Below are 19,980 nucleotides of genomic sequence, written 5' to 3' on the forward strand. Positions count from 1 at the left end.
AAGACAGTGGACACTATTGGTAATTGTCAAAGACCAGTTTTCTCACTTGGTGTATCTCAACATAATGCACAAAATAATAAACCTGTGAAATTTTGAGCTTGATTGGTCGTAGGAGTTGCGAGATAACTATGAAAGAAAAAAACACCCTTGTCACACGAAGTTGTGAGTCAAGAAAATACTTATTTTAATTTAAAGACAGTGGACACTATTGGTAATTGTCAAAGACCAGTCTTCTCACTTGGTGTATCTCAACATAACGCACAAAATAACAAACCTGTGAAATTTTGAGCTTGATTGGTCGTAGGAGTTGCGAGATAACTATGAAAGAAAAAAACACCCTTGTCACACGAAGTTGTGAGTCAAGAAAATACTGATTTTAATTTAAAGGCAGTGGACACTATTGGTTATTGTCAAAGACCAGTCTTCTCACTTGGTGTATCTCAACACAATGCACAAATTAACAAACCTGTGAAATTTTGAGCTTGATTGGTCGTAGGAGTTGCGAGATAACTAGGAAAGAAAAAAACACCCTTGTCACACGAAGTTGTGAGTCAAGAAAATACTGATTTTAATTTAAAGACAGTGGACACTATTGGTTATTGTCAAAGACCAGTCTTCGCACTTGGTGTATCTCAACATAATGCACAAAATAACGAAGTTTGCGAGGTAATAATGGAAGAAAAAGACACCCTGGTCTTACGAAGCTGTGTGCTTTCAGATGGTTGATTCCGCGGACTCAAACCCACACTCTGCTGATCAGGAACAACAAAGCTTGAGACCAATGCAAGGCTTGAATTTAGGGGGGGGGGGGGTGGACCTGAAAATTGCTCACAAGACTAGAAGCAAACTGAGAAGAAAACTATGCACAGTGTCATATATAAACGTTTTATTTGAACACGCACTGAGATAATATGTATTCCTATAGACGATGTGACCTCTGACGTCACACGAAAACCATAACATGATTCGCGCGCATACCGCCGGGCACAGTCTTTGTGTTTTGGCAGCCAGCTAGAAAGTGTATGCAATCTTACCATGACTATGTGTCTTTTTGCCCGACGAAACATGACGTATACAGTGTTTTTTCAACAGAGGGCGGTTTGAATGTAAACATAGGTCACATCGTCTATTCAACTTATAGGGAAATCCTCCATACTCAAAACCAGAAGATTTTGATTGGATTCAAATCTAAAATTTGAATCTAATTTTTTAAAATAAAAGATGAGGTGAGGTACTGTTCTTCATGGACACAAGACCGTCAGACTTGTTCGGTTGTAAGTTTACTGGCCCGACACTAAAAATACTGGCCTCGTTCATGTGTTCATTTCGAGCCCTGCGGTGCTCTTAAAGACACTGCCGTCAATTTCACAAAACTCTTCCTTAGCTAAGACTAATCTTAGGACTTAGGACGAGTCCCAACCCTGCACTGTAGCATGCAGACCTTAAGATTAATCCTAAGTAAAGATGAGTTACTCGTCCTAACTCGAGATAAGACGAGTCCTAACTCTTTGTGAAATCGACGGCTGGACACTATTGGTAATTGTCAGTCTTCTCACTTGGTGTATATCAACATATGCATGAAATAACAAACCTGTGAACATTTGAACTCAATCGGTCATTGAAGATGCTAAATAATAATGGAAGAAAAAAAACCCTTGTCACACGAAGCTGTGTGCTTTCAGATGCTTGATTTCGGGACCTCAAATTCTAAACCTGCGGTACTCTTAAAGACACTGGACACTATTGGTAATTGCCAGTCTTTTCACTTGGTGTACATATCAACATATGCACGAAATAACAAACCTGTGAACATTTGAGCTCAGTTGGTCGTGAAGAAAGAACACCCTTGTCACACGAAGCTGTGTGCTTTCAGATGCTTGATTTCGGGACCTCAAATTCTAAATCTGATGTCTTGAAATGCCACTACAAAGAGCTTCATACATTGTCTCACCTCCCTGTTTAATTCAATCACCCAAACCAACCCTTCCATCGCTGATGGATGTTGTATAAAATAAAAAATAAGTTTGTAGAAAGTTACTTCTTTCTCAAAAACTATGTTTCCCACATTGCCAGTTGTCACAGTGTTTTATACTATCAACAGCTCCCCATTACTCGTTACCAAATGAGGTTTTATGCTAATAATTATTTTGAAGCCTGACTTGTAGACGAGAAAGCACTACCTCCCAAACTTTACGAAGCAATCATGGTTAAGTTTCTTGCCTTGGCGCCAGGTGTCACAACCTGGACTCGAACCCGCACTCTGCTGATCAAACACCAAAGCTTTAAAGGCAGTGGACACTATTGGTAATTGTCAAAGACTAGCCTTCACAGTTGGTGTATCTGAACATATGCATAAAATAACAAACCTGTGATAATTTGAGCTCAATCGGTCATCGAAGTTGCGAGATAATAATGAAAGAAAAAAACGCCCTTGTCACACGAAGTTGTGTGCGTTTAGAGAGTTGATTTCGAGACCTTAAGTTCTAAATCTGAGGTCTCGAAATCAAAATCATGGAAAATTACTTCTTACTTGAAAACTATGGCACTTCAGAGGGAGCCGTTTCTCACAATGTTTTATACCATCAACCTCTCCCCATTACTCGTTACCAAGTAAGGTTTTATGCTAATAATTATTTTGAGTAATTACCAATAGTGTCCACTGCCTTTAATTCGGTGCTCTTAACCGCTCAGTCATAACATGCTTTCTTTTGTTGTTGTTGTTTTGCTAGGGTCACTTTGTCCGTCAGCTTGGTGAGATTGGAGACAGAGACACAGAGAATGAAGTTCTTCTTCTTGAGCATGATGTACCTCATCTTCCTTTCTCAGAGGCAGTGCTGAGTTTCCTTCCATCACTTCCATGGGGCATCACTCAAGAGGTATGCAATCATTTGTTTATTCAGTTCCTAGCTTCGAGTCTCCAAGGACTAGTTCTTAGTCCCTTGTGAAACTTACCTCGGAACACCCCCTTGTATAGTGTCTTGCTCAAGGCCACAAGTGTCACGACTGAGACTCGAACCCTCACTCTGCTACTAAAAAAACACCAGAGCTTGAACAGTGCGAGTGACTCAGTCATTAAAGGCAGTGGACACTATTGGTAATTGTCAAAAACTAGCCTTCACAGTTGGTGTATCTAACATATGCATAAAATAACAAACCTGTAAAAATTTTGAGCTCAAATGGTCGTTGAAGTTGTGAGATAATAATGAAAGAAAAAACACCCTTGTCACACGAAGTTGTGTGCTTTCAGATGCTTGATTTCGAGACCTCAAATTCTAAATCTGAGGTCTCAAATCGTGAAAAATTACTTCTTTCTCGAATACTACATTACTTCAGAGGGAGCCGTTTCCCACAATGTTTTATACTCTGAACCTCTCCCCATTACTCATTACCAAAGAAAGGTTGTATGCTAATAATGATTTTGAATAATTTTGTCCACTGCCTTTAAAACATATCAAACAATGTAAAATTTTGGTGGGCAACAGGTTAAGGTTTAATGCAGCGTCGCCTAAAATGTGCACTTCACTGAATAATGCACTTCACTGAATAATGCACAGTGACATTGCCCACCAAATGGCGTATCCAAGATTATTCTGATGATGACGTCAGGTTTATTGGGTCAATAGAGGATGCGGGCCAAAGTTCATTGGATTTTTTTTTTCTCAATGAGCCTCTCTGACTGATTGTTAAACACAAAGAATTCATTGAAAAAGAAGTTCTATTAAACCGATCCTCAGAATCCATGAAAATGGTTGTTGATGAAAAGAGTATTAAGGGTGGGAATAAGGGGATAAGACCATCCTAAAATTTTCGGGCAACCCAGAATTTAAGTTTACTCTTCTGGCGAGCAATGGGGGGAAAAAAGTTAATGGAAACCATAATGTGTTTTTTTTTTTTAACAACTTCCAATTATATGTGCAGTGTGTGCAACATTTATTTTGTGCATGTAATTTTTTTGAGTTGCATGTGCAGATGCATGTCTGTTTTCTTGTAAATCAGACACTGACTTGAAAATGATTTACACCCGAGCCAAAAAGATCAGGAGCGACTCTAGGTCGACCCAAATAAATGTTGGTTTTAGATTGACAAACTTAAAGCCATTGGACACTTTCGGTAAACAGTATTGTCCAAGTCCCACACTTCGTGTATAAAATAACAAACCTGTGAAAATTTAGGCTCAATCGGTCATCAGAGTCGGGAGAAAATAACGGGAAAACCCACTATTGTTTCCGCGCGTTTCGCCGTGTCATGACATGTGTTTTAAATAAATCCGTAATTCTCGCTGTCGAGAATTGACATTGTTTTAATGTTTGCTCAAAAAGTAAAGCATTTCATGGAATAATATTTCAAGAGAAGTCTTTCACCATTACCTTCTGTAAACCCTGTAAATTATTTGTAAATCTGTGAACTTTTTTTTTTCTTTTCGGTACCCAAAATGTATAATGGCTTTAACCAAACACTGACGCTTATTTTTGTATTTTATTGTATATAATATGAATGTTTGTAATGCAATTTGTTACTAAATTTCTGCTTCTGTTTTAACTGTTGTATATTTTTAAAGCCATATTGCTATTTTTGCTCATGTTTTTTATCCTGAATTTTAATGTTTTATTCTTGGCTGTACAGCGCTTTGAAACAGTGTTAAAGCGCTTTATAAATGCATTTAAGTTAAGTCATTGTAAGAATTAGTCTTTGATACTGATGAGTTGTGCGTTTTGTGATGTCTATCGTAGGATGTGGCTGTTCGTGAAGACCTACGCCATCTAGACATCTGCAGTGTAGATCCACCAGGATGTACAGATATTGACGATGCATTACACTGTAGAAACATTGACAATGGTAACCTAGAGGTAAGGCAATGTTATTATTATTGGTTTAGGGAATGTTCAACACTTGAATATGTTTGTGTCATCTCCCACCGGTGATGTGTGTTAACCGTTAATACCTTTTTGAATGTTTCTTTACGTCCATCAGTTTATACTTTTTTGCATAAAGTCAAAGTTCAGTGTCCACAGCCAATCGCCTGCTGGCATCCTAGGAATTTTGTTTAGGGTGTGGCAAGCCCATCTGTCTGTACACAGGTACTGGGGTGCCGTAATTTCTAAGGCATTTCTGCTCCTGGTTTTTGTTTGGTTAAGTTCGCCAGATTTTTTGTAGTCAACCCCACCTAGTTTTCATTGCCGATTTCTTTTGTTCTATCAGTATGCTGCTTTAAACTCCTGTAAACCTAACTGTACATCACTGTTACGTCCCACTGTGTTGGAAGTGATTTTCCCCGGTAACAATCTTTCACTGTCACTGTGTTGGAGTAACTATAAATATAAATATGAATAGTAAACTTGCGGGTACAACCATGAGTAAAATCTCTTTTGAAGGAGTGGTGGCTCTGAAAAGAGCCGGTTTGGTCTCGACGTTTTGAACAGTATATTCTGCTCGTCTTCAGGAGAAACCGTGTTGATTTACCCAATTTATCTTCGACTGTTCATTGTTTACATCAACATGGTGAAATGTTGTAATTATGAGAATAGTCACTCCTTGTACAGTGCTCAGATTCATCTAAGGACACAAGTGTAAAGACTGGGACAGGAACACGTACTCTTCTAATCAGAAATACCTGAGCTTGAGTTCGAATTGACCAATGTGCTTGACCGCTCAACCACCTGTGTTTTCTCTGTTCATTCTACCAACATTTTAAAACACCTTTAAAGTTATACACAGCCTCTGTTGGTAATTGTCAAACACCAGTCTTCTCATTTGGTGTATCTCAGCATACATGTATGCATAAAATAACAAACCTGTGAAAATTTGAGCTCGATTGGTCGTCGGAGTTGCGAGATAACTATGAAATAAAAACACCCTCGTCACACAAAGTTGTGTGCTTTCAGATGCTTGATTTCGAGACCTCAAATTCTAAATCTGAAATCAAATTCGTGGAAAATAACTTCTTTCTTGAAAACTACATCACTTCAGAGGGAGCAGTTTCTCACAATGCTTTATACTATCAACCTCTCCCCATTACTTGCTACCAAGTGAGGTTTTATGCTAATAATTATTTTGAGTAATTACCAATAGTGTCCACTGCCTTTAAACGTTGAAACCTTTGGACAGCCTGAAGTGTTCTTGGGTTCGTTGATTGGTTCCTCATACTTATTGTGATTAATCTACAGGTAGGTGTACATATTGCAGACGTTACACATTTCATTCGGCCAGGGAATGCACTCGATGATGAAGCATCCAGTCGAGGTACAACTGTCTATCTTGTGGATAAGGTAATAATAATAATAATAATAACAACAATATTTATAAAGCGCCAAATTGCCAAAGGATACAAGGCGCTGAGAAGGAAAGAAGAGGGAAAAGACAGAACAAAGATAAAGACGACCAGCTACGAAGAGGCAAAAAGGTGGGTTTTGAGAGCACGTTTGAAAGCTGGGACACTGTTTGAGCTTCTGGTTAGGATAGATTACGGGTAACAGCAGTAGAAAATCCCCTGTCATCTGCAAGTTCGTGGGTTTTGTGAACTGAAAGGGATTTACCAGTGGAAGAGCGAAGAGAGTGAGAAGATTGGTCGAGAGCCAATCACGTGATGCTTGTTATATGCCTCGGTAACAAATTGTTAGGTTTGATTCGTTATATTCTTTTTTAATTGATGTTATGCAAAATTTGTAATCGGTTTTTCATTATTTTCTTGTGACCCAGATGGCCGATCGATCTCAAACTTCTACAGGTTTTGACAGTTTATGTGTATAGTGGATTACACTCCCAGCTACTGTTGTTAGAAAAAAAAAAATTTTGTAGTGCTCCTTTAAATCTAGTTCCTCTAACATTAAAACAAACCGTCTTGACCATTTTGTTGATGTGAATGTTTGTTTCAGAGGATTGATATGGTTCCTGAGTTACTGAGTTCTAACCTGTGTTCTCTAAGAGGTAAATTAGAGAGGTTCGCTTTCTCCTGTATCTGGGAGATCACTCAACAGGCTGAGATTGTTAACGTCAGGTTTACGAAGAGCATCATCTGCTCAAGGGTAAGTTTCAAGTCATTCTCATTGATCTAATATTCATAAATACCCCTGACAGTTTCGCTACGTCTATTGGTGGAGAGCGCGTCACGTGGGGGTGTTTAAACAGTTGATAATGACCAGCTGGAGCTGTTTATAACCAGCCTTCTCACTTGCTGTATCTCAACATATGCATAAAATAACAAACCTGTGAAAATTTGAATTCAATTGGTCAACCAAGTTGCGAGATAATAATGAAAGAAAAAACACCCTTGTCACACGAAGTTGTGTGCTTTCATATGCTTGATTTTGAGACCCCAAATTCTAAATCTGAGGTCTCGAAATCAAATTCTTGGAAAATTACCTCTTTCTCGAAAACTACTACACTTCAGAGGGAGCCATTTCTCACAATGTTTTATACTATTAACCTCTCCCCATTACTCGTTACCAAGTAAGGTTTTATGGCAATAAATATTTTGAGTAATTACCAATAGTGTCCAGTGTCTTTAACATTGATTGGTTTGATTTCCTTACAGGCTGCATTTACCTATGAAGAAGCGCAACTTAGAATTGATGATGATTCAATGCAGGACAACGTTACTCTTGGCCTTAGAGGTCTGAACAGACTAGCCAAGATACTCAAGAAGAAACGCATGGACAATGGGTAAGTAACTCACTCACTATGTGTGCGCTCGTTTAGCTTCCCTGGGTCGACCCTGGACTGCCCCGGTACGTTTGAATAGCTTTGACATCATTCCAAGGGCTCACCTGGGTCAGCCCCCAATGCCCTGCTTGTGGAGTGGGTCACTTGGGGGTGACCTGTGGTGCATGCCGTCACCACGAGAGGGCAAGTGTGATAGCTCGGTTAGCTCTTGTCAGGGGCTCACCCGAGTGAGCACTGCGGGGTCGACCCAGGGAAGCTTATCGAACGCATACTATATAAAACTGTTCACCATAAAAACTGTTATCAACACGGACCAGTATCAACCCAAACCACAGGGAAACCAAACTCTCACTTGGAAATCATCATCAAATTCGTTCACCCACCCTTCAACCAATAAGGACTGTTTCCACATTTTCCTTTGTTCCAAGAACCCTTGTTAAATGGAACCGCCTACCAGTATGTATTTAGAGTAGCCTGAACATCTGACGTCACACTTCGAGGCGTGTGAATAACGCCAGAGACCCGCCTCGATACTGGCGTATAAATTCACCTTTGACCTAATACTCTCATTTCACATAGAGATACACAGTCAAATTCTATTGCGGACGTGATAGCACTGACTGTTTGGGCATCTATATGTCACTGCACGTATCAAATGATATCATTGTATCCAATGGAATCACTGGATCTAGACAGGGGCCCAGTCTAGATCCAGTGGTTCCAGTCGATACAAATAAACTTGCAGTGTCATAAAGAGAAGAGGTTCATCTTTTTTGTTCCTGGTTTGATTGGCAGCATATAGCGCCACAGCACCTTGTGAACCATTACATTGTGTTATGTAAAAGAACAGGGGCGGATTTCACAAAGAGTTAGGACTAGTCTTATCTCGAGTTAGGACGAGTTACTCGTCCTAACTTGGGACTAGCCACACATCTCCTAGGACTATCTCCTAACCCTAACTCTTTGTAAAATCGACCCCAGTTCTTATAATTCTAACATAGTCCCAGATACCTTGGAGGAAAATACTGTAAGTAAAGCGCCTTGAGCATCACTGAGTGATCGATATACGCACTATACATGTATAAGAAGCTTCTATTACACTATTATTCAAGTTTGCAGTTTCTTGTATTGTTTGTCTTTTGCAGAGCACTAGTACTGGCGTCTCCGGAGATTCGCTTCAGTATGGATAGTGAGACACATGACCCTATTGAAGTCCAGCAGAAAGAAATGAGGTATAGTGTTAATCATGTTCTTTAGCATTATTGGTATAGAATTCCTCCTTGTGAGCTAAAGGCTTTTTGATGAAGATGTAATAAATTTGCGTTTCTATACTAATGTTTTTGGGCTTTGAAGATTGGCTTTTAGGAGTGAATCAAAAGACTGTTCAGTATTTAAAGGCAGTGGACACTTGTGGTAATTGTCAAAGACTAGCCTTTACAGTTGGTGTATCTCAACATATGCATAAAATAACAAATCTGTGAAAACTCGGCTCCAATGCGTTGAATAGAACATTCCATTTTTCCACTCATGAAAGTATGCGCACCATTGCGCATAAACATTCATTTTTTATATATTATTACGCGTTTTATTTACTCTTTAATGTTATTTTGCAGAGAAACTAACTCCATGGTGGAGGAGTTCATGTTGCTGGCAAACATCTCAGTAGCTAAGAAGATTCATGAAGAGTTTCCTCAATGTGCTTGCTTACGTCGTCACCCTACACCATCACCCTCAAGCTATGAACCCGTCATTAAAGCTGCTCTGGCTAAGGTAGATACGAGACCATCCAATTTGTATTTATTTTTATTTTATTTATTTTTATTATTTTTATGCAAGTCGCCAGACACACAAGGCCTGAAGGCCACTTCAAGGTGTGGGCTACAATTATTTATTTTTCCAGAGGCCGTTGCCACCTACTCCTAGGGCTGAAACAGGGTTACCCCTTTTACAGTCCATATGGCTTGGGTATTATCAATCCGAAGCCTGGCCGGTAGAGCAGAAAGCACTACCTCCCCAATTTTACGTAGCAAGTGTCAAGACCGGGACTCGAACCCACACTCTGCTGATCAAACACCACAGCTTGAATCCGGTGCTCTTAACCGCTCCGCCATGACACGCCACAAAGGTGGGGTAAAGTTACAGAATACACTGGTTGCAATGGAGAGGATTACATGAAAACTGGGTGTGATAACACAATATACAAGAACTGTGTGCTATTATTATTATTATGAATCCTGTGCTGTTAACCGCTTGCCCATGACAAGCCCTATTTATTGTACATTGTGGACAGCAAACAATTAATGTGTCAATATATATTTGGTTTGCGGTAACACCACGTGTGAATTTACATGTACTTGCAAGGTAGATTGTGTTCTTTTGAGAACTAGTCTTGCTTTACATTCTACTACCACAGAATATATAAATTTTCAGAATTTGGGAGACTTCTCAGTTCTGAAAAGAACTGTCCTGCGTTGTAACTTGCAAAGGCTTCTCCTGTTGTACGAGCATGTCGTCAACTAAGGTCAAGTGATGCCAACTTGCTTGCCGTTCCACCTTCCAGGTTGAAAGCTTATGGGGATTAAAGTTTCTCGGTTGCAGCCCCCCGTGTGTGGAACGGCTTGCCTCTCGCCCTTCGATCACAACCTGACATTTCTTCAATCAAATCCAATCTCAAAACTTACCTCTTCAGTCAAGCCTACCATTTATTTTGCCCTTGGTCATAATTTTAGCGCATTGAATAGTTTTTTCTAGATACCACCGCTTTATTATAATGGAATCAATGTGTGGTGAAGAGGTTTTCAACTAGTGGTTTAAACCCAACGAGGCCTGGTTCTTGATAATTTTACCGAGACGAAGTTGAGGTAAATTATCAAGAACCAGGCCTCCACTTGTTTAAACCACAAGTTGAAAACCGATTCAACACACTTTGATTCCCGTTCATAAATACCTTTTCGGTCAAAAAACATTAAGACTTTTGGTCAAAAAGTAAAATAAATGCACAAATTATAGTTGTTCGATGATTTCTTTCAACACAACAGTTCTCCAGCTATGAAATGGTAAGGCCCTCCGCCGCCCTCGGGTAAACAACGCCTTATAAGGGAATGCTGTGCGCGTTGCGCGTATTGCACAACTGTCCTGGCCGTTGCTCTCGACCAATAGGAATGTAGAAAATGTTTTACAAGCACAGGTGCAAGCTCGTGTGTCACGCCCATGTTTCAACACTTTTTACTGGTCATGAACAAAGGTTTATACACACCCACGTGATGCGCTCTCCACCAATAGGAATAGCAAAACTGTCCGAGGTATTAATAATTTTTTATATATTATTATATTAATATATTATTATCTTGATGATCCACAGGGTGTTGAGCTGGAGGTTGACAGTGGTCGTGCTTTAGCTGAATCCTTAGATAAAGCAGAGTTACCCGACGAACCTTTCTTCAATAAGCTTCTACGTATGATGACAACACGTTGCATGACCCAGGCGCTGTACTTTAGTAGTGGCACTTTACCATATGAAGATTTCTTCCATTACGGATTAGCTGCACCTATCTATACACACTTCACATCGCCCATTCGAAGGTAAGCATCAAGTCTTACACTATTCAGGGTGTCGTGGCCGAGCGGATAAGAGCACCGAACTCAAGCTCTGATGCTTCTGTTCAGCAGAGTGTGGGTTTGAATCCCGGTCGTGACACTTGGGTCTCTGATGCTTTACTATATTTGCTTCTCTCCACCAAGGGGTAAATGGGTACCTGTGAGGGCAGAGTTGGTTGGTGTGATTGGTTTAGCCGAGTAGCGCATATAATTGTCCCACGGGCTGTATACTCCCCAGGGAGTTGAGATGGTTTAAGGAGTGATTTAAGGCCCAGTGACCAGGGGTAACAATGTTGAAGCGCCACTGAGTGACGGACCTGAGCGCAGTATAAGAAGCCATTATTATTATTATAATGTTAAAGCCATTGGACACTTTCAGTAAACAGTGTTGTCTAAAGCCCACACTTCGTGTATCACAACTTATATATAAAATAACAATCCTGTGGAAATTTAGGCTCAATTGGTCATCGGAGTCGGGAGAAAATAATGGGAAAACCCACCCTTGTTTCCGCACATTTCGCTGTGTCATGACATGTGTTTAAAATAAATCCGTAATTCTCGACAACGAGAATTGATAATTGTTTTAATGTTTTCTCAATAAGTAAAGCATTTCATGGAACAATATTTCAAGAGAAGTCTTTCACCATTACCTTTTGTAAACCCTGTAAGTTATTTGTAAATCTGTGAACTTTTATTTTGTTTTCTGTTCCGAAAGTGTCCAATGGCTTTAACAATGAATGACAGCATTGTTTATTCATATAGAAATGATTAAATTGATATATATGTGACTCTTTTTTCTGTGTTGTGTACAGATACTCTGATATATTGGTTCATCGAGCTTTGGCAGTAGCGATTGGTGCAGATAAGTCTTATCCATCATTGCTTGACAAACAGAAAGTTCAGGTAATCAGTTCTTTATTTGCTTACCTAATAAGAAACACGTTGCCTTGGATCAGTCGAGTTGGTCTTTAGTGTTTGAAAACATTTGCTATGAAATGCATATGGTTAGATAGATAATTTAAAAGTAGATCATAATGATCCTCACAAACATGCCTCGAAACTGCACGGTTTTCCTTTTAAGTCAAAATTTGGAGTCAAAATTTTCTAACTAACCAATATATGCATTTCATAACAAAACAGTTTTAAATGCTTTTCAAAGACCATCTTGCCCGATCTAAGGCAGTTTGTTCGTTTAATGTCAGGCCTGGTCTACGGTCCTTGTCTCTCGCACTCAACGTACCTACATGTATATCTTAGCCTTGCTAGTTATTAGGGACAGAGCTTTCTCTAACATTGAACTCACTTCCATCATTGTACCTCAAAATGTGTGTGATGTTTTTTGTCCTAGCTTTTAATGAAAAATCAGTATTTACGATTCGTTTGTTTTTTGGGGTTCAACTCATTTTGTGCAATTTATTTGTTCTTTAGCTTTATAGCTTTGGCTTTCTTGGTATAATAGTAACAATAATAATGATAATAATAATAATGACGTCTTCTATAGCACCAAATAGAAATATGCCTTCTTTCCAAGGGCTATGTCAGTTTGGAACAGGCTCCCACCATCTGCTGTCCTACACATAACTCCATCCATACAGGTCTTCCAAACATCAGCCATCCCTGCCATCAGAGCAATGCAGCCTCTGCATGGCAATATTGTCCTTTAAATTCTTTCCATCTTTTCCTGCACCTGTAAAAAAGTGCACCTTTAATAATCTTTTTTCTTTTGGCACTTTATCCGCCTGGCTGTTGATGTCACTTTCCCACAACATCCCAGTTTAGCCCAAATGGGGCTCTGTAAAGGGATTAAAGAACCAAGTACCAAGTACCGGTAGCAACAATAGTCGCTCGCGTCGAATAAAAGTTCCCTCTCGGTTGTCCTCCAGCGGTGCAAAGATCAAGAACAGTTTTTAAAAATCCACTCCTATGGAATGTTTCTGTAATGTTTTTTGAAAAAGATGAGTCTTCAGGATCAGGAATCAGAAATTTGTTGGAAATGAAAGCTTATTGTGAATTGTTGTTTCTTTGTGCAGTCAATGTGTAACCAACTCAATATGCGTCATCGTATGGCACAGTATGCAGGACGGGCATCAGTAGCTCTCCACACACAGGTAAGCTTGCCAAGTCCTTTTTATTTTGTGTTTCAATTCTTTGTAGCCCATCATAGTGAATTTGTTCTCAGTAGAGTTTTGGCACTGGCCATCTTTGAAATGGTATTAGTTTTTAGTTGTATTAGACTTTACACTGGCATAAAAGTATACAAATCGATATATTGACCCATTTCACCTGACGTCATCATCAGAAAAATCTTGAAAGCGCCATACTGGTGGGCAATTTTACTTTGCGTTGCATTTGTATATATAACTCTATGCTGTGCGTTATGCAGTGAAGTGCGCATTTTAGGCGACGCGGCGTTGAGACACTAACTGCCCACCAACATGGTGAGCGTGGCATCAGTCGCCATGTGTGACGCGCAGGCAAGGGGTCAATAAAGATGCAAAGAAGCAAAATAGCTAAAAAATACCAAGCCAGTGAGTGGCGAGGAGGAACAGGTAACCAGCACCTCTACAAAGCCGTTCTGCCACAAATTGTGTGTATATATTTTCTTGTTTACTATTATATATGTTTATTGACCAAACCAACAGCTGACGAGCCACCAATTACAGGAAAAGATAATACCCAATTAAAAATAATGTATGTACAATTCAGGATGGTTATTAGATGATATATATTTGGTCTGCAGTAACGCTATGTGTGTATCTACTTGCCAGGTAGATTTTGTTCTTTAGAGAACTGTCTTGCTATATCTTCTACTATCGCGGAGTAGATTTTTTTTTAATTCGGGCAGTTCTGAAAAGATCTGTCCTACATTTTAAGTACTCCCTGGGCGGAAGGTAAACAAATCAGATAAGACTCTACTACTTAAGCTTTATAAGATCGTTTATAAAGGTACTACCGTGGAGTGAGTTCTTAAATTGGTCTCAACGCTTCGACGAGCTTTCTCTAGTCATCATCAGGAGACTGAAGTCATTTAAAATTATTTTTTTGCATATTATTGATATTAATTTTGGAAAGAGGTTCTGTTTTGAGATTCCTTTTATTTGTAGAATTGTTTTTTCTTCAAAATAAATATCCAGTGACCTTTTTTTAAAGTATTGTACTGAAGATTAAGCCTGGGTGACTAGTTTTAAAGGCCGGACTCTTGATTGTTTAGTCGAGTCGCGACTACCAATTTTTCACTACTCGATTAATCGTGCTGAAGATGTGTTGTGTAGACAGCGTTTTTGTAGCCTATGCTGTATTCCTGGCTCTAGTTTTGTGAAGAGGTTCTGTTTTGAGAATTCCTTTCCTTGTAGATTTTTTTGTTTTTAAATAAATATCCATTGTCCATTGTTTGAAGTATTGTACTGAAGATTAAGCCTGGTTGACTAGTTTTAAAGTCTGGACTCTTGACTGTTTAGTTGAGTCGCGACTACCAATTTTCCACTACCCGATTAATCTTGCTGAAGATGTGTTCTGCAGACAGCTTTTTTGTAGCCTATGCTGTATTCCTGGCTCTAGTTTTATGAAGAGGTTCTGTTTTGAGATTTCCGATTATTGTAGATTTTCTTTTCAAAATAAATATCCATTCTTCTTTGTTTAAAGTATTGCACTGAAGATGTGTTCTGTAGACAGCGTTTTTGTAGCCTTTGCTGTATTCCTGGCGCTAGTTTTGTGGAGAGGTTCTGTTTTGAGATTTCCGATTATTGTAGATTTTCTTTTCAAAATAAATATCCAGTCTTCTTTGTTTGAAGTATTGTACTGAAGATGTGTTGTGTAGACAGCGTTTTGTTCTCCCACAATTAGTTCTCTGTTGCATTCCTGGCTCTAGTTTTGTGTAGAGGTTTTGTTTCAAGATTCCCTTTTCTTGTAGATTTGTTTAAAACAAATACCCAATCCAAGTTTTGTCTTGAAGACTAAGCCTGGGTGAGTAGTTTCAAAGTCTAGACTATTGATTGCATAGTCAAGTTGCAACTACTGTTTTTCAAACTACTCGGTTAACCATAAAAATATACACATATACAGTGAAATTCACGTTGGTTTGCAAGTCTAAAAACATAAAAATTACAAAAATTCAGTATACACTAAGGCTCGCATTAAGGCTACGCAGTAACAAATAAAGAGTAGAAATTGCAGACCCAAAGAATAAATTATTATTGTGATGCAACGAAAATTACTTTGAATTGGTTTTTTTTTGCTGCTTTTTGTATACTGGGGAATCAGGTCCAACTCTTTAATTTTTTTTCTGGCTTGCCGGGACTACTTTTTTATGCAAATCAACTGCGTCATTATTAATGCAACATCAGACATTGCACCAACCTTGCAGTGCGGTCAGAACATGACTGTCAAGAAGACAGAATAAGCTCATAAATATTTTATCTAGGATGACCTTGTTTGCACAACAGGATTATTTTCAAACCTTCTGATAAGTAATACTTGTACGATCAGAGATAACATCAAGTCCTTGGTTTGAAATGAGTCATCTCTAAACAACAACAGATTTAGCCTTTAACTTTTTCATTGATGATTTAAAGTTTAGATATAAAACGCTTAAAGCCATTATACACTTTCAGTACAGAAAAATTTACAGGGTTTACAGAAGGTAATGGGGAAAGACTTATCTTGAAATATTATTCCATGAAGTGCTTTACTTATTGAAAAACCATTAAAACAATATCAATTCTCGTTAGCGAGAATTACGGATTTATTTTAAACACATGTCATGACACGGCGAAACGTGGGGAAACAAGGGTGGGTTTTCCCGTTATTTTCTCCCAACTCCGAGGTCCGATTGAGCCTAAATTTTCACAGGTTTGTTATTTTATATAGAAGTTGTGATACACAAAGTGTGGGCCTTGGACAACACTGTTTAGCAAAAGTGTCCAATGGCTTTAATGTTTTATGCCCGTTTGATATTGTTTATCTGATGTTTAGATGTCTAGTTGATACTGTATAGTCCTTGGCCTTTTGAATCTGAGAAGATTTGTTTGTCAGTAACTTTTCTCAGATTATGTATTCCTATTTTTGCGTGGACATAATCACTCTGAATTTTAAGCGATATCTCAAAACTTGACAACTTGAAATGAAATGCGTCTTAACAGGTTAATTTTATCGAACACAACTACATAGGATTAAAACAGTTGAGCAGTTCCCAAAACCAAAGCCTTAACTTCGCCTTTAAGAATACATTTCTGTAGGTACATGTATGTTATAATCATCACATGCTGTAACAAGGGTGTATGAAGTTAATGAAGAACAGGTTTTTCTTATAAATTAACAATTCTTCTAGTAAACATTTTGGGTAAAATAACGTGAAGTGGGACTTGTGTTTTCTTCACATGTTAGTTTAATGTATAGACATCTACAGATATATAGGATCAAAACGTTTCCAAAACCAAGACACTTTGAGTGCCCTGATACCTCTTTGATCTCATCTGTATTACTTGATAGTAATAGGAGCCCGTTTGCCATTACAATCACCATCTGACTCTTCTGCTATAATTAAAGGCAGTGGACACTATTGGTAATTACTCAAAATAATTATCAGCATACAACCTTACTTGGTTACAAGTAAAGGAGAGCTGTTGATAGTATAAAACATTGTGAGAAACAACTCCATCTGAAGTAACATAGTTTTTGAGAAAGAAATAATTGTCCATGAATTTGATTTCGAGACCTCAGAATTAGATTTTGAGGTCTCGAAATCATGCATCTGAAAGCACACAATTTCGTGTGACAAGGGTGTTTTTTCTTTCATCATTATCTCGCAACTTCAACAACAAATTGAGCTCAAATTTTCACAGGTTTGTTATTTTATGCATACGTTGAGATACACCAAGTGAAATGACTGGTCTTTGACAATTACCAAAAGTGTCCAGTGTCTTTAAACCCCATGTAGCAGTGCATGAGTCATGATATTTGCTACACTCCTACAGTCTGTTTATAACATATGGCATAATTGTAACGAGAAACGAGTTGAACCAAGGGGGCTAATTAAGCTCTATAATGAAACACTCTGACTATTCTCAAAGGACCTTATGAATCATCCTTTCTCAGAATCAATCTTATTTTGACGAAAACGAGAAAACAAATCAAAATTAAAACAAAATAGGATGAAAAACATGGATGAACAATGAGATAATTTAATTGTCTGTTGATCTTCTTTGTTTAGGTTTCTTTTCCTCTTCAGCGCCTCAGATTAGTTTTCTAGATAGATGGCGCTATATAAATGCTTATTATCATTATCATTATTATGGATAAATTTTCTTCTGAAATAGTTATGTTTTCAAGAAAGAATTTTATATTCTCTCGGCCTGGCTTGGCCTGCATGTTCTCGTCATAGAGACACCGACGTTTGCTGGACTTTCTTTGGCTCAATGCTGCGGGCTTGGCTTGGTCGTAGTTTCCCTCTTGTTTTTTTTGTCGTTCGCATTGTTGTTTTTTCTTGTCATTCTCTAAAATTAAAACAAAGCACTAAAATTAACAGCATAGTTTCCTCTTGTTTCTTTTTTTTTTGTCATTCGCATTTGTTGTTTTTTCTTGTCATTCTCTGAAATTAAAACAAAAGCACTAAAATTAACAGCATAGGGCAGCCCTGTTTGCTTCATTTTCAAAAGGGCAAGAGCTCCAAGGCATTTTTTGTTTCTGGTTAAGGGCACCCTATTTTTAATTTTTTTTCAAAACCTCTAAAATTGGAGAAGATACAAAGATAAAAGTACATGAGTAAATTTCTACTTGAGCATTTCAAGGGCCCTAGACAATGACCAGGGGGCATGGAGAGATCGCCTTTGTTGGCTCAGGGATGTATCAGGTCTGATAGGGTGCAATTGTCTGTTGATTTTCTTCTGAAAAATCTTTATTGTTTTTTGAAAAAGATTTCTACATGGGATGTTGCGATTGGGACAATATTTAGAATTTAAACCTCCATGATTTGTGTGCAAGTATAAAATTATATGAAGCTAATTTTCTTTGTAATTTTGAGTATTTTCACTCAGCTGAAAGTTACTTTGTGTTATTTCCTGTTTATAAGAAAAGCTCATGGGTTAAAGGTCAATGTAAGGTCAATCAAAAGTAGTTCCAGCATTTATGTTAATTTAAACAAAAAATGTTGAATTAGAACTCATTTTGTATGCAAGAATTATTTTGATAGAAATTCTGATACTTCAAATGAATAGAGTGATACAAGTGTATGTGTAAACACCATTTGTGTAAATAAAAGAAACAATTTCAGTGATTTTTATCCTGTTAAAGCGGCCTATATGTGCTTACGTAAATTCTGCTACCATTATGCAGTGGTGTCAGCATACAGAGTCCTATTCCATGAACACACCCATATATGTCACATTTTGATTGGTGGAAATGGCTAGAAAGTAGTTCCGGCATTATTTATTTTGCCATTACATGTATTTCCTGGTGCCTGGAGCCAGCTAATTCCACCACCACCACCAGCAGGAAGTATGGCTAACTTTGGAACTATGCTTTGTACATGTAGTTGTGTTGGTTTGGAGTTTGTACACAGACTACTATAGATGTCCTTGACGGAATTTGCACAGCTAACTGAACTAGGATTTTTCACCCAGGGTTTTGGATGGCTCGTGTTGAGAAATGGATTAACAAATTCTTACAAAAGTTAACCATGGTTAACCTTAGTTAGAATTTTCTACAGAAACTTGTAACCCCTCTGGTTAGAATGCGTGTTGAGAAATGGGTTAACAAATTCTTACAAAAGATAACCTGACCATGATTAACCTTAGTTAGAATTTTCTACAGAAATTTGTAACCCTCTCTCATAGTCATAGAGATAAGTAAAGTTTTGTTTAATGTACCTAAAGGAGAGGAGTTGATTTTGAGTTGTCTGTTGTACACTGACTACACAGATGTCCTTAGTGGAATTTGCACAGCTATACTGAACTAGGATTTTTTTTCCATGGGTTTTGGATGGCTTGATTAGAATGCGTGTTTTTAAATGGACTGAAAGTTCCTATCAAAGTTTAACCATGGTTAACCATAGGTAGAATTTTCTACAGAAACTTGTTAACCCCTCTCTCATTGTATTATTTGAGATAATTTAAGTTAAATTCATGTTCATAAAGGAGTCTGTTTGGAGTTGTCTGTTATTACACCGACTACATAGCATGCATATATGTCCTTGTGGAATTTGCACAGCTATAATACTGAACAAGGATTTCCATTCACGTTTTGGGATGGCTTGATTAGTTAGAATGCCTGCTATGAAATCGACTGAAAATTCCTGTCAACCGTGGTTAACCATAGATGTCCTTGGTGGAATTTTCACAGCTATACTGAACAAGGATTTCTATTCATGTTTTTGGATGGTTGGTTAGAGTGCATGTTTAGAAATGGATTAAAAAGTCTCGTAAAAGTTTACCTTAGATAGGATTTTTTACAGAAACTTCTACAGAACCTTCTCTCATTGTTTGTTCGGAGAAGTAAAGTGTCGTCCATATTCTTACATCTCTATTTTGAGTTGTCCAACCAACAAATTCAACTGTTTATTTGTGGGGGGTTTTCTTAATCTGGACATTTATGAAATAAAAGAACCCGTTTTATAGGGGTTATAAATACCATTTTCAGCATGGTGACGCTGTAACAAAACTGTGACAGTATATTTTTACAACATACACAAAATCAATTGGGGTGGGGTTTGTCTATGGTTTGAGTGGGCTG

General features: G+C 38.1%; 1 protein-coding gene across 4 annotated transcripts in view; it reads left to right on the forward strand.

The window, feature by feature from the left end:
• The window catches only part of LOC139936067 (exosome complex exonuclease RRP44-like), a 201,398-nt gene that overhangs the window by 131,550 nt on the left and 49,868 nt on the right, over positions 1-19,980 (forward strand). For all 4 annotated transcript variants that reach the window (XM_071930789.1, XM_071930788.1, XM_071930790.1 and 1 more), the window contains 10 exons: positions 2,730-2,876; positions 4,731-4,847; positions 6,165-6,266; positions 6,873-7,022; positions 7,532-7,659; positions 8,805-8,891; positions 9,273-9,429; positions 11,021-11,241; positions 12,069-12,159; positions 13,287-13,364. In XM_071930789.1, coding sequence (XP_071786890.1) covers positions 2,730-2,876; positions 4,731-4,847; positions 6,165-6,266; positions 6,873-7,022; positions 7,532-7,659; positions 8,805-8,891; positions 9,273-9,429; positions 11,021-11,241; positions 12,069-12,159; positions 13,287-13,364 — 1,278 coding nt within the window. The remainder of the gene's footprint in view (positions 1-2,729; positions 2,877-4,730; positions 4,848-6,164; positions 6,267-6,872; positions 7,023-7,531; positions 7,660-8,804; positions 8,892-9,272; positions 9,430-11,020; positions 11,242-12,068; positions 12,160-13,286; positions 13,365-19,980) is intronic.

Source organism: Asterias amurensis, chromosome 4 (assembly GCF_032118995.1).
Source record: "Asterias amurensis chromosome 4, ASM3211899v1".
NCBI lineage: Eukaryota > Metazoa > Echinodermata > Asteroidea > Forcipulatida > Asteriidae > Asterias > Asterias amurensis.